Raw genomic sequence first — 16,022 nt, 5'->3', positions numbered from 1 at the left:
AGATAGATTATAGGACTTTTTTTTAAGACTTAATTATTTCGAAAGACAGAAAGAGAGAGAGCAAACAAGCAGAGGGAGGGGCAGAGCAAGAGAGAGGATCTCAAGCAGACCCCACACCCAGCGGGGAGCCCTACACAGGGCTCCATCTCACAAACCCAAGATCATGATCTGAGCAAAAATCAAGAGTCGGGTGCTCAACTGACTAAGCCACCCAAGCGCTCTGTGAGATTACAGGATTTAAGACCAGGTGCCAAAAAGTGAAGTTTATTTCTAACCAGTAGGCATCATGGTCCTTACCAAGAGCAGGACCCTCCCACCCACACATTATATAATAACCCAGGAAAAAAAAGAGGGCAGAACAAGTAGGGGTTTTGTCGAAGCAACCTCTTACCCTGGGATGTGGCTTGCTGATCCCTGCCCTCCTTCACCCTCAACCACAAGTGCAGAAGGGAAGGCTTTCACTGAAGACCCAGCCAAATCCATGGGACTAGAACACGTCTACTGTCCTAACTCAAGTTAACTGTATATGCTGTGCTGTCGTTTGCCCTCCCCAGCTACATATCTAAAGGAGGCCTTTTATGTAGCCTTCACCCCTTCTGCCACCAAGAACCCTACAATAGAGCTTCGCAGTCATGTCAGTGAAGGAAGAATGCAAATAAAGAAGACCCGTTACTTAAGGTCCTTCCAGTCTGACGACTTACACATGTCTCTTCTAAGGTGGAAGAAGTTGAATCTGGTTCCAGAATGACTTACTGGTGAAGGACTTCAGTCATTCCACACTGAGGGTCTCCTACATAGAGGCTCCAGCAGAGTGGCAGATAGGCTGGTCTCTAGAGCCAGACTGCCTGAGTTCAAGTCCAGCTCTCTTATTAGTTATGGGACTTCATACAATTTATTAAACTGAGTCTGTTTCCTTGTGTATAAAAAGCAAATTACGATAATACTAAACCCACCTCAGAGGGCTGTCTTATAAAAACAAAGAAGCTAGCTGGGAGAGAACAAGCCCTTGATAAATTGTTGGCTGATATGCCAAGCAGTGTTGTCTCTGAAGCTAAAGAAGCTATATTCTCAGCCTCACTTTTTGAGGCCACAGTTTGGATTCTAAGATTAAACATTATATGCCTTTGGCTACACGGGAATGGAAGAAAAATCGAGACCTCAAAACTAAATCCACAAGTCTCACTCTGACCTTTACAGCCCTATGCAACCTACTCCCATCCTTCCTTCCAAACAGACCTCGTGATAGGTTCCTGTACCAATTCTCCAGGTCATTCATCCTTTAAAAAACACATCAAGCACCTACATGCCATATACTGTGCACTAGGCATGTTCCGCCATCTGGTCAACCAGCCTTTGCCTTTCTAGATGGTCTTTGCCTGGCTGGCCTTCAGAACAGAGCTCAAGATCAAGCCCATCCACAAAGTCCTCCTTAGCTACTCCAACCCACCAGGGCTTCCCCTTTTGACCTCTCTGAGGTCTTTTGGCTTTTATTTGGTATTCACCATATATTGATTATTTTGTTATATGGTTATATTTTACATGCCTAACTAACGCATAAGTGATTCAAAGGAAGGGAGGAGTCTTACATGTCTCTGTATAACCCTGACTGATTAGTACTGTGCTTTGCACTTAGAGGGGACTCAGCAAATTAGTGATTTACTTGTGGTTTCAAGATGACACAGATAGCCCACAGCAAATACATTATCATTCATTTTAAACATCCTTCTGATCAATACTCCCTTCATAGTGTAGAGACTTAAAGGCTCAATCATCAGGCCTAGACTCAGTAGCTACATGGTTAAATCTGCCACTTAGCCATGTGACTGTGAAGAAGTTACTTAACCTGTCTGTATTCAGTTTCCTCATCTATGAACTGAGGGTAAACAGAGTACCTACACTTCTTAGGAGAGTTATAAGGATAAAGTGAGGTAATACATATAACGTACTTTCAACAGGACCTGGTACACAGTAATTAATCACTCTATAAAAATTCATTATTATTATTATTATTATTGCTACTACTATTTTCCTGAAGTTCAACTCAAGCAGAATGCTCCAAAAAGCATTTTGTAAAATATGCTGAGCCCTATACGAAAAGCTACTGGATTCAGTATACACAAAACATTTCTCCCTTCTTAGTTAGCCAATAGGTTGTTCAAAAAAGCATCTCCTGGGCACCTGGGTGGCTCAGCTGGTTAAGTATCCGATTATGGATCTCATCTTAGGTCTTGATCTCAGGGCCATGAGTTCAAGCCCCACACTGGCTCTACAATGACCATGGAATCTACTTAAAAAAAAAAAAAATGGCGTCTCTAATTCTATTCACATAGATGTGTTAGTTTGTGAAAATTACTGAGCTATACACTTTCATGTGTATGTTTCTCTACATAAACTGTATTTCAATAAAAATTTAGCATTAAAAAAGGCATCTCTACCTCTACCATTAATCAGTTCCTTCAGATTGCTGCTACAAAATTGGTAATTCTACTGTATCCTCAACTTTACCGTAATTCTCAGCAAAATTTTTGATGTATATAACTCAAAAAAATATTTTACCCATGGCTGAAAGAGGAAGGAAGGTCTTAATCAAAACTGATTCACTATCTAATACATCAAGGCTATACAGAGTCATCAAATCCACCACTTTCCTGTGAAGTACCTTCTTCAGTTATGTTTTTTTAGTCCTAGGCATCAATGAAAGCAGAAAATTCTGCCTTAAACCCACCAAGTATGGTAATACTTCTTGTCATCAAAATAGCACATTTTCCATCAAGCCATTTCTCTTTCTCTTTTTTTTCTACAACTTTTCAATGAGTTTTTTTTTTTTTTTAAAGACTTTATTTATTTGTCAGAGAGAGAGAGAGCGGACAAGCAGGATCGCAACTGAGTAAAGAGCCCAATGTAGGACTTGATCCCAGGACCCTGGGATCATGGCCTAAGCCAAAGGCAGACACTTAACTGACTGAGCCACCCAGACGTCCCTTTTCAATGAGATTTTAATTAAGATCAGCTTTAATGCAAAGGCTAAGAGACAAATAATAACTCTTCAATCCTGAGACAAAACGAAACTGCTGACAGAGAGTGGGCAATTCAAATTCACACTGGCATTTAAAAAAACAAAACAAGAAAACTACCAACTTTCTCAAGATATTTCTTTCTTTTTTTTTTTTTAAAGATTTTATTTATTTATTTGACAGGCAGAGATCACAAGCAGGCAGAGAGGCAGGCAGAGAGAGAGGAGGAAACAGGCTCCCTGCTGAGCAGAGAGCCCGATGTGGGGCTCGATCCCAGGACCCTGAGACCATGACCTGAGCCAAAGGCAGAGGCTTAACCCCCTGAGCCACCCAGACGCCCTCTCAAGATATTTCTAATGAAAAGGGGTCATTCTGCTGTCCAACCTCATAAACCAAGTTCTGCAAACTGACTTGCCCTCAGCCTGTGCCTACAAATGACTCCTGGTCTGAGTTTACTGGAGGCTTCATCACTTCTTTTTTTATATTTTATTTATCTATTTGAGAGAGAGAGAGAGAGAGCGAGCATGAGCTGGGGAAGAGGCAGAGACAGAGGCAGAGGGAGAAGACTCCCCACTGAGCAGGGAGCCCACTGAGGAGCTCAATCCCAAGACCTTGAGAGCATGACCTGAGCCGAAGGCAGACGCTTAACCAACTGAGCCACCCAGGTGCCTCAGCCTGTACCATTTCTTACTGGCTTCTTCATACAGCGCACAGGTGAAGAGCACAGACATAAAATCTGACTCCTCCACTTGCCACATGACACTGTGCACATCACCTCCTCTCATCATCTGTCAAATGGGAAAAATAAGCCTATCTCAGAGTTGTGATTAAGGGAGCTCATGAAATAAGAATATGCTTATTCGTTGTTAGATTCTGTAATTGTTTAGCCCAGTGCTGGTTGTGGTCCACATGCAACAAAGGGCAATTATTATCATCACTATCGTCTCATCTGTATGTAAATTCAATAGCCAAAATCAAAACCAAGAGGCTAATCATTTTTCAAGTGTGTTTCTTGTTGAGACCAGCCAGTTTACAGAACTGGTCCAACAAATTCTTTCATGTAGCTCATTACACAGCAGACACAAAGCAAATTACCACAAAATTGACCAAATTAAGCTTCCAAATTCATTAAGTAACCCTGACTGGGAACTCTAAGATCATGATGTGGGGGATCTGATACTCTTCCTTAAGAAACAATGTTCCAACCAGGTCTTTTCACTTCTAATCTCTGATCTCATACTCTGATGGCCTCCAGGAAGCACAGTTCTGCACTTTTTAAAAAAATTACAGGGGTGCCTGGGTGGCTCAGTCTGCTAAGCATCTGCCTTTGGCTTGGGACATGATCCCGGAGTCCTGGGTTTGAGCCCCACATCGGGCTCCGTGTTCAGCAGGGAGCATGCTTCTCCCTCTTCCTCTGCCTGCTGCTCCCCCTGCTTGTGCTCAATCTCTATACATAATAAATAAATACAACCTTTTTAAAAATAAATAAATAAAATGACATATTAAAATACCTAAATAGGCAAAATTAATACTTCCTGGGCGCCTGGGTGGCTCATTGGGTTAAAACCTCTGCCTTCGGCTCAGGTCATGATCCCAGGGTCCTGGGATTGAGCCCCACATCGGGTTCTCTGCTCAGCGGGGAGCCTACTTTCCCCCTCCCCCGCTCTCTGCCTGCCTCTCTGCCTACTTGTGATCTCTGTCAAATAAATTAAAAAAAAAAAAAAACTTAAAAAAAAAATGAATACTTCCTAAGCATCCTATGCCAGGAGTGTTGCCTCTCACTAGAAGATCTATTCATTTTACGATAACAAAAAGAGCTTTCGTGAAATTCTTACTTAGGACAAGAAAATAAATGTAATCTATGCATGGAACAAAATTAAGTGGGATGACGCATCAGCATGTTTCTCTCTACCCATCTCAGCACTGAGATTTAGTTAGGCAACCATGTCACTGACATTAGAATGTGTAGCACTGGTCTAGTAAAATGTAACGTAGGCACACATACTATGTAATTGGTAGTCAAATATTTTATTTCTCAGAACTCACAATTCATATAAACCTCCCATTTCCTAAATTTTTCCAAACTGAAGATTCTGAAGAAAAATGTATCAGAAAGAATATAACAAATGTACAAGCTATATTCTCCAACTCACCTGTAGAGGCCACACAACAACTCATCAGGGCAAACACGGCCATCACATAATGAGAAGGCATTTTTATCTCTCCGCAAGCATGCCCCATTCAGTCACCTCGGCTTCAGACTGTAGATAGTCTTGGCAAATCGGAAGTGGCCTTAAAAATCCTCCTCTCCAATTTTCAAATTGCCTGTAAAAATAAACATATTTCAAGAAGAAAACTTAATGCAGAAACTGCTTTTCAAAAACACACATCAAAGTGAAATGAAGAATTTCTGAAAAGTGTAAGAGACATTTATTTTACAAACACCCCAATAAGCTGATGTGGGGGTGCTAATCACCTAATGAAGATTTTTAAAGAAAAGACTTTTGTAAAAAAAATGCTTAGTTTTGACACTTTAAGTCTTTGCTTTTACATAAAATTTTCAGGAATACAGAAGAAAATCAAGGTTCACCTATAATACAACATCACCAGTTATGTTATGGCACCAAAGTAATCAATGACGCTTGACACGTGAACTTCCTCATGTCAACAAGGAAACACAACTCTGACCAGAGACTCAATCTCAGTGTAATGACAGTCATCACAACAATCAAACCAAAATACGTTTAGAATCAATGTGAAAAATAAAGAACCATCGAAAATAAAGCTCTCATTTCAACTGTTTGCCAACATTGTAACAGGAGACAGGTCTTCCATCTGAGACTCTGGTTACTGGACCATAGGATGCAGAGGTACCTTCTAACCTCATGCTATCCAGAGCCTTGAATGACAAGTTTTATCGTCATTTGCTTAACTTGAATATCCCTCCTGTGGTCCTAGACACACCAAATATATTTTCCAGCCCTATATCCCTGAGCCTGGCACAAACCACAGAAATTACTCAATTCAACAAACATTTATTGAGCACCTACTATGTTCCAGGCATTGTGTAAAGGCATGATTCCTTCTTACCAGGAAAAGAAGTTATCCAGCAACTGGCTAAAAGCACAAAGACCCATCTTATCTGTGTGCTGAACAAGCCAAGATCATGGAGTTTCCAGGAACCATCTCAAATAGCTGGGGACTACAGCTTTGGGACCCTCACCCAGAAACACTGTCTACAGAACTAGCTTGCTACCTTCAGAGATAAAGCCAACTGGGGTACTTGCAGATACAGTGCAAGAATACAAAAAACAATGGCAAAATTAGTTTCTAATTAAATGGTCTTAGTTCACTGCATCAAGTGTTAAGGAAAAGATACTTAAAATGGCTCTTTTCACAGGGTGCCTTGCATGGCTCAATGGTTCAATGTCCAACTCTAGATTTCAACTCAGGTCATGATCTCAGGGCTATGGATGGAGCCCTGCACGGGGCTCCACACTGGGCATGGAGCCTGCTTAAGATTCTCTCTCTCCCTTTCTCTCTGCCCTGACCCCCTTCCCTCTCTAAAAAAAAAATTTTTTTTTTAAAGGGCTCTTTTCAGTAGTACACTAATTGCCTATAAGAAGGGAAAGAAGATGATTGGGGGAGACTGGTGGGAAGGCACAGGAACCTTGTCACTGATTCCCATTTGAGTTTTCTACTATGTTGGGGTTTTGTAAGACCCAGAAATAATAATAAAGTTCTAACATCCAAAATAATTTTTTATATATGCCTTGAAACTAAATTATCATATACACAGGAGGTACTGCTAGTCAGTCTTGATGTACAACAGTGATTAAAAGCCTAGCATGAACAGAAAATGGATTACGATGGCAGTTAAGATTCTGCCTAGGTATGAATCCACTCTGCCACCTACCAAGTGGTTATGCCGGGCAGACGATTCTACATGAGAATCTACTGTATGGGCCACTGTATGCGAGGACTGTATTATCTCGCACGCACGTGTTTGTTTATGGGTGTATAAAGCTTACAACAGTGCAGAACATATAATAAGCAATCAATAAATGTTACTTGTCCATTCCTTTTGAGGTAAATTTATACCAACAAAATGGAGAAATTAGGGTGTGGTTATTTATGTAATCCTAAGCTACTATAAAGTCAGTTCAATCTTTTGTTTACTGAAAAATGAATACTTCAACAGACAAAAAGGAGGTGAGCTAAAGAGTGGACTCACGAAAAGCACAAAATTGCCAGGTAAGTAGAAGCACAAGTCATTAATGGCACAGTGGTGTCTTGTCTCAAAAACTGTCTAATTAGATAATTTTGGAAACGATGAAACTGACTTCAATCATCCCTCTAAGTCCAACACTGCTGTCACCGTAATTTCAGATCAACTCAAATGAAATGGAAGTCTCCTCTGTGAACTTAAAAAGTCAATGACAGCAGGGCTGTCCATTGAGCATCTGACTCTTGTTTCAGCTCAGGTCATGATCTTAGGGTTGAGACTAAGCCCTGCATTAGGCTGCTTAAAAGATTCTCTCTCTTCCTTTCCCTCCTGCTCTGCCCTTTCTCCCACTCATGCTTTCTCGCTCTCTCTCTCTCAAATAAATGAAGTCTTTTAAAAAAAAAAAAAAGTCAATGAGAGCAAAGAGAATTTGACATTATTTTTCCCCTTTAAAAAATTAAATTTCCTGAATGGGTAGATAAGGAAAACTCTCTCCAAAGGAATATGGTATTTCAGCAAATGCTAAGAACAATTTTCATAATGCAAAACCCTGAAAGGAGATCTCAGAAGAAGATGGCTTCCCAGAGGATTTTTATGGAGCACTTAAACTATAACCAGCACGAGGCTTGTGGGAATATTTAATGAGCTTATGTCCCCCCCTGCCCGCAGCTGCAGAGGGTCTGTGGGACTGTGAGCATTAATCCAGGGGCTTAAACCAGGTCTGAATGAACCTGTGGAAAGAAAGGCAAAAAGTTCTATTAAAAATATAGACTGCAAATTGCTGACAAGAATATTGGGCAATTATTAAAATGCAGCAATTACAGATACAAGGGAGCCAAGCTAAACAGTTTGATGCCCAAAGGCAAACCACAGCAAGTTTATGCCGGATCTTAAAACATCTCCGAGGAAGTCCAAGACAAGTTGAAACTACACACTGCTGCTTCTAACAAAGAGGGAGTTTTTCTTCTTTTAGCTTAAAAGTCCCTCCGTAATGTCACTTGTTCAAAAAGAAAATAAACTGCACAGAGTTTTTGTCTAATCTTCTCAATGTGGTGACAGGATCCTAAGGCAGAGGAGAATAAAAAAGGGAGCATGTCACTCCCATTCTGTGGAACTCCGATTCCGGCCAAGACTTGCACACATCAGCACCTCAATGTACAACCCAGGGATCAGCTCCCCAACGCGAAGGATGCTGGATGATCGAGGCTCCCAGAAAGCTGTAGATCTGAAATATAACCTGAGGAAATACAAACTCCTCTTTTCTTTCTATCAGGTTAGATCACATTCAATTTGCAAAGAGCAGGGACTCCCCAACGGAAGTTTCTAAACCCACTGAATATCTCTGAACCTATAAACTAAATGCTTCCTTTAGAAATATAAATAAGGTACTCCATGATCTTGAAAGAATAATTTCGGGTCCAACGTGCAAGTCAGTTTGTCCACACTGCAAAGCAATGTGTTCCGTACAAAGGGTACCAGTACTTTTAGTATCTACAAATGAGCAGAAAAAAATTCTGAGAGCTTAACAGACATAAAATGTACATGCACGCACACACACGCACACGTATACACGAATGTGATCTGAATTCTTCTAATTTCAGAGCTCCTCTGTGTTTATTTCTGAGGCCATGACACGGAGCATGCTGCCCCACATTCCCTAGTGATCCAAGAATATGCACAGGTAAGAGCAGGATTAGCTGAAAAATCCCTCCCCAAATGAAATCCATCATGGGTTACACCAGTGTTCAAAAGGAACTAGTTGGGAACAGCATTCCCTGGGTTGATCGGAATGTTTTTTTAGAAAAGCATAACTTTCTCATAGAGGAAAAACGTGGTAAAATGATGTCTGGCAATAGGCTAAAAGCCAGCAAGAGAAATTACTAACTTCCCCTTACATGTCTAACACAGCTGGCTATCTACATGAGATTATTTAAGATCAGAACTTACAATGAACTTGGAGGGGATCAATTTCTCAATTAAAGGAACTGGCGTGCTAGAGGTAAGTAACAGCTTTTAAAGTGGAAGAGATCAACATGAGTTCATTGACAAGAAGCACCCAAACTCCCAGCCGCGCGCTTGCCCAGGGTAACACGGCAATGCCGAGATTAGAAACTAGGTCTTCCCATGACAGGCTCTCCCTCCCAGAACCAGGTCCCTCACGACAAACAAGGAACCATCTTCTCCCTCGCAATTCTCAATCTCTGAAAACAGAACAGTTTTTTCCAAGAGAGGGAGAAGCCTGCTGGGGCTGCCACTGGATGAGGGGACTTCCAGGTTGACATATACCCTCTGTACAAATCGCTACTGATCACAAGGTGACTTGACTTCAGGACTCTAGGTGGCAACTTTAACAAATAAAGAATCCTTGGTAATGCTGTGTGACTCCAAGTACTCTGAAAACTGCAAAAGGCAAGATGAAGCACAAGCCTGTGCATTGTCGTATCTTCACACCAAGACTATTCAGGAAAATATTCAACAAATTTGAAGATCTTTAAAACAGAGATATATTGAGTGGAATAAAAAAAAATTATCATTCCCTAAACTCAGATGGTAAATAAACACCTGAGTTTCTGGTACCTTAAACATGACATTATTTTTTAATAGAACATTAAAGTTTCTGGTCTGACGTGTAAGTGAATTTTGGAGAGAGAAATATACTGTGAAGTCTGCAAACGGTAAATAAAAGCTGGTAGAGGAACAGTTCTGATGGTTATTCAACATGTTATTCAGGGGATTCAGAAATGAGGCAGGATGGATGACATCAGTATCTAGCTTGGCAGCCTGTAAAAAGGGGTTTACAGGATGTAGAAGAGATACTGTTGTTTGTCTAATGACATTTGGATGCCCTTCGAGACCTGTACACAGAAAAAGCAAAGCCACCTTACTGAATCACAACAGCAATTCTCAGATTTCTCTACTATAAAGAGAAACTGGTAATTCCAAATCCCCATTTTCAGACAGATCTGGCACAAGGGGAAAAGTCCTGGGCTTGGATAAGAAATCTCTGGCATCCAGTCACGTTGGTGGCGCAGTCAGTTAAGCATCCAACTGTTGGTTTCAGTTCAGGTCGTAATCTCAGAATCATGAGACTGAGCCCCGTGTCAGGCTCCACGCTCAGCTCCCCGCTCAGCTGGGAGCGTGCTTAAGTTTTTCTTTCCCTCCCCTGCCTCACTCTCTCCAAAATGAGTTAACTCTCTAAAAAAATAAAAGTAAAAATAAAAACATTTTAAAAAAATCTTTAGAATCGCATTCACACTCAATAGTCAACAAATATTAACTACTATAAACCAGGCACTGTTGAAGATGCCAAGGATACAGCAGTGAAAAAAGGAGCCAAAAACTCTGCCTTCATGGAGCTTATATTCTAATAGAAGTAACACCATTTGTTACATTAGGCAAGATATTTAATTTCCTGAGCTTCATTTCCCCCTTCAGTAAGTCTTTAGTCATTGTTTACTCTATGCCATGGGAAGATAATGGCCAAGCAAAGAGATATGTTCTTTGTCCTCATGGCCTTCAAGTCTGGTGAAATAAATCGACCAATACTCACAAATTTGTAATCAGACGCTGTAAGAAGAACTCTAGAGGAAAAGTACCCACAACCTGAAGGATAAGTAGAGGTTTAAAAGGGTGAGGGATGACATTACAGGTAGAAGAACCATTACAGTTCCCTGATGCTGGAGGGAGCAAGGCTGTAAACCTGAAAGGAAAAGGAGAGGAATAAAGTTTAAGAAAGGGTTTAAGCAGGGAGGTGGTGGGATCTACTGGGTTAAGACTTCCCCAGGACAGGGGCACCGGGCTGGCTCATTTGGCAGAGCCGCGACTTTTGATCTTAGGATCATGAGTTCAAGCCCCATGTTGGACATAGACTGTACTCTAAAAAAATTTTTTTTTTCCCCGGGACAAGCCCTATGGAAAACAGTACAGAGAGTCCTCAAAAAATTAAAAATACAGGGACGCCTGGGTGGCTCAGTTGGTTGGACGACTGCCTTCGGCTCAGGTCATGATCCTGGAGTCCTGGGATCGAGTCCCACATCGGGCTCCCAGCTCCATGGGGAGTCTACTTCTCCCTCTGACCTTCTCCTCGCTCATGCTCTCTCTCACTGTCTCTCTCTCAAATAAATAAATAAAAATCTTTAAAAATAAAAAAAATTAAAAAATTAAAAAATACAACTACCATATACTCTAGCAACTCCACTTCTGGGTATATAGCCAAAGGAAATAAAATCACTATGCTGAAGAGATACCTGTACCCCTATGTTCCAGCCAAGACCTGAAAATAAACTAAATGTCCATCAAAAGATAAATGGATAAAGGAAATACAGTATATATACACAATGGAATACTACTCAGCCAAACACACACAGAGGAAATCCTGCGTTTGTAACAACATGGATGGACCCCATGGACATTATGTTAAGTGAAGTAAGTCAAACAGAGAAAGACAGATAGTGTATGAGCTCACTTGTATGTAGAATCTAAAAAGCCAAACTCATAGAAACGGGACAAGGGCGCCCGGGTGGCTCAGTCAGTTAAACATTTGACTCTTGATCTCAGCTCAGGTCTTGATCTCAGGGTTGTGAGTTCAAGACCCACACTGGGCTCCACGCTGGGTGTGGAGTCAAGTTAAGAAAAGAAAAGAAATAGAGAACAGACTGGTGGTTACCAGAGGTAAGGGGTAGGGGAAGTGGGAGAAGGTGATCAAAAGGTACAAACATCAGTTATATGATAAATGAAGTCCTGGGGATATAATATACAATATGATGACCACATGTTAACAATACTGTATGTGAAAGTTGCTAAGAGAGTAAATCTTAAAAGTTCTCATCACAGGAAAAGAAATTTGTAACTAAGTGTGGTGATGGACATTAAGTAAACTTATTGTGGTGATCATTTATATATATATGTATATATATATATGTGTGTGTGTATATATATATATATGTATGTATGTATATACACACATACATCTTCACATTTTACACCTTAAGTTTATACAATGCTTTGTGTCAATTAATCTCAATATAATTGGAAAAAATAAAAATTAAAAATAAACTAAGATTTCCTTGAGCACCCTATGGAGAATAGACTGAAGGGAGCCCACAGTGCATGCAAGATCCATCAAGACACAACAGAGGGGCACCTGGCTGGCTCAGCTGATAGAGCTTGTGACTCTTGATCCTGGGGTTGTAAGTTGGAGACCAACGTTGGGTGTGAAGATTATTTACAAATAAAATCTTTAATTTAAAAAAAAAGGCTCGAAGCACCTGGATGGCTCAGTGGGTTGAAGCCTCTGCCTTAGACTCAGGTCATGATCCCGGGGTCCTGGGTTCGAGCCCCACATCGAGCTCTCTGCTCGGCAGGGAGCCTGCCTCCCCCTCTCTCTCTGCCTGCCTCTCTGCCTACTTGTGATTTCTGTCTGTCAAATAAATAAAATCTTTTAAAAATTTTAAAAAAAATTTTTAAAAGGCTCATACCAGATCAAACAAAGAAAAGAGGCTTAGATCGGAATGCAGGCCCAGTTGTGTTTTTTTCTTTTTAAGATTTTATTTATTTGGGGCGCCTGGGTGGCTCAGTGGGTTAAAGCCTCTGCCTTCGGCTCAGGTCATGATCTCAGGGTCCTGGGATCGAGCCCCCATCAGGCTCTCTGCTCAGCAGGGAGCCTGCTTCCCCCTTTCTCTCTGCCTGCCTCTCTGCCTACTTGTGAACTCTGTCTGTCAAATAAATAAATAAAATCTTTAAAAAAAAAAGATTTTATTTATTTATCTGAGAGAGCGTGTGCACAAGTGCACACATGAGTAGGGGGTAGGGACAGGGAGAGAAGCAAGCTCCCTGCTGAGCAAGGAGCCCCACCATAGGACTAGATCCCAGGACCCTGAGATCATGAGTCAAGACACTTAACTGACTAAGCCACCCAGGCCCCTCAACCCCATTTCTTTATTTTTAAGATGAAACTAACCCTACTTACATCACAGGGTCACTCCAAGAATCAAATGAAATTATATACATAACAGCAGATAAGCTATCACTATTTGTCAGTTGACTATCTCTACCATAGAGAAGGATCCTGAGGCCTAAGATTCATTTAAAATCCCAACATTCTGTGGCTGTCGGTGGCAGGAAAAAAAAGAATTACTTTTGAACTACCTTACATATGGGAAGGAATTCCACATGAAGACTCAATGGCAAGAAAGGTAGCAGGCACAGAGGTTACAAAATGTGGCAAAAAGCTGGACTTTACTCTCCCCAGCACCTCCAGGGCCTGGCCCACCCTCACTCTTGACTGAGAGTGTGACCAGCACATTTGTGGCTGGCCCCAGCATCTTTAGTTCCCTTGGGGCTGACCTTCAGTCTAGTCCTTAAAAGCCCCTCTTGTCTATCCCAAGCACAACAGATCTCACTGCCCAAGCAAAATATGGCAGAAAGGAGAGGGTGGGCATGGAAATATTCCACATTGTTGTGAAAGACCACGCTTTATTCAAGTTCACTAACTAGGATTTTTCACCCATCCTTGCAATATTCCAAGAACCACCTTTCACATTTAATATTTCTGCATCCAAAGATTTCTGTTGCTTATAATTTTAAGCTAAAATTAATAGAGAACGATACCTGGGAACTCTAAACTAGGCCTAACCAGACGTGTTAGGTCGGACAGCCTCTGCCATCCCCTTATCTGTAAGATGTTAATGACATTCTGATTGTAATATGTGAGCTAGAATATGGGCATGGTACCTAAAACAATACCAGGCCCACACAGTGCATTTAAAAAACAAAAATAGTCACTGAGGTCCCCCCCCCCCCCCCCCCCCCCGGTTAAAATACCGCTAGACTTTCGGAGCGCCTGGGTGGCTCAGTGGGTTAAGGCCTCTGCCTTCGGCTCAGGTCATGGTCCTGTGATCAAGCCCCAAGTTTGGCTCTCTGCTCAGTGGGGGGCCTGCTTCCGCCTATCTCTCTGACTGTAATCTCTGTATGTCAAATAAATAAATAAAATCTTTAATAAATAATAAAATAAAATACCCCTAGACTTTCAAAATACCAAGCAAACTACTAGCAGCAAAATAATACAGTTTATATCAAATTTGTATTCATTTGGGGATTAGACTTCATTGTCTAGAATCTAAAAAAATACCTACATTACCAAAAACCAAGGACTCCAAACCCAATACAAGATCGGAGCCCTAAAGATAGTCATAATATTGCAAAGCTGTTCTGAAAGTGTGGTAAAGCTACTGTCTGAACAACTCTGGTGTAAGTTACAGGGATCTGGCTGCATGGCCTTCCTAGACTCTACCTTATGATGCCCAAATTAGCTTCAGGGGTTTAGCCGAAGGCTGAGGAACTCAGCCTGGCACCGCCGCCAACCAAGTTGCCTAGAGTGAGGAATCAGCTATCACCACAAGGGCTGATTAAATCATGAAGCTGCAATTATTCCAGCAAAAGTCAGCACATCTGAATATCCTCAGGACACGAGCCATCATCCTTTAGGCACTAGCAAGCAAGCACTAAGCCATTAAAAAAACTCTGGGGACCCCCATAAGACTATTTTGTACAATATATAGTAATTTACTAAAATATTTTAGTCACATGATTATTTATATTCACAGGGATTCTGCAAATAATATGAATTCAGAATAAACACTTCAGCAATAGACTATTCTATTTTGCTAACTGCAATTAAGCTCTTATTTTTTTCTTCCTCTCATTGATTTCCAAGATAATATTATATCTCTTAAATGGGGGTAATCCCTCAATAGATAACATTTCAATTATTTCACTGATTTATTTGGTAAAGAGAGGGCTCAGCAGCTTAGGCATGTGAAACATTAAGAATTAAAACCCTTCAGTGGTCACCCATTGCTGTCAAGGATGAAAACCAGAAACCTTCCCATGACTGCTGGATGTTGCCTCCTTAGTCTGACCTTATCCTCCAAGCGCTCCAGCCGCACCTGCCTCAATTCTGCCCCACAAAAGGACCACGCCCTTGTTTCCAGAAGAGTGTTCCAACTGTGTTGGAACTCAGTGACCTTCCATAGTCTCCCTGACACGGCTACTTACCACGATCTTTAGTCTTAACTCCGTGTATAAGCACTACTTCTTTTTTTTTTTTTTTTTTTTTAGATTTTATTTATTTATGACAGAGATCACAAGTAGAGAGGCAGGCAGAGAGAGAGAGGAGGAAGCAGGCTCCCCGCTGAGCAGAGAGCCTGATGCAGGTCTCATTCCCAGGCTGGGATCATGACCTGAGCCGAAGGCAGAGGCTTTAATCCACTGAGCCACTCAGGCACCCCAAGCACTACTTCTTTAAGGAAGCCTCCTAGGATTGCCTCAGAGGAAGTAAAACTCAGACACCTGGAATGTAGTGCAAGTCAACTCTGCAGGTAAATGTTTATGTGATTATTTCCTTCCAGGTATGGCTTCCCTGCATCTGTTCACTCTACAGAGAAGGATCTCGGTCTAGCTGGTAGTAGTAACAGCCTACCTATTGAGCATATAGCAGCCATCCAATGACAGTACCATAGTGGGTAGCAAGTATAAAACATGACTGCGTATATTACAGTTAAAAGTATGGAAGGATGGCGACTTATCAAAACGTTCCTCAATAATAAGTGATAAACCAACAAATAAGAGCTGTGTCTAAGAAAGAACTTATGCCTCAGGCAGCTTCAAAGGAACAGGCAAGACAGGAGTTCTGGCACCAACGTGTTTTACAAGTCCAGACAAGTCACTCCATTCTGGGCTTCAACTTCTTCATCTCCAATACGAAGAGATTAAACAAGAACATA

General features: G+C 41.3%; 1 protein-coding gene across 4 annotated transcripts in view; it reads right to left on the bottom strand.

The window, feature by feature from the left end:
• The window catches only part of TGFBR3 (transforming growth factor beta receptor 3), a 199,181-nt gene that overhangs the window by 170,822 nt on the left and 12,337 nt on the right, over positions 1–16,022 (bottom strand). For all 4 annotated transcript variants that reach the window (XM_047725460.1, XM_047725461.1, XM_047725458.1 and 1 more), the window contains exon 2: positions 5,168–5,339. In XM_047725460.1, the coding sequence (XP_047581416.1) occupies positions 5,168–5,255 (88 nt within the window). In that variant the 5' untranslated portion in view covers positions 5,256–5,339. The remainder of the gene's footprint in view (positions 1–5,167; positions 5,340–16,022) is intronic.

This window comes from Lutra lutra, chromosome 4, assembly GCF_902655055.1.
Source record: "Lutra lutra chromosome 4, mLutLut1.2, whole genome shotgun sequence".
Lineage (NCBI taxonomy): Eukaryota > Metazoa > Chordata > Mammalia > Carnivora > Mustelidae > Lutra > Lutra lutra.
Note: the sequence above shows the minus strand (reverse complement) of the source record. Positions and strands in the feature narration are given on the sequence as shown.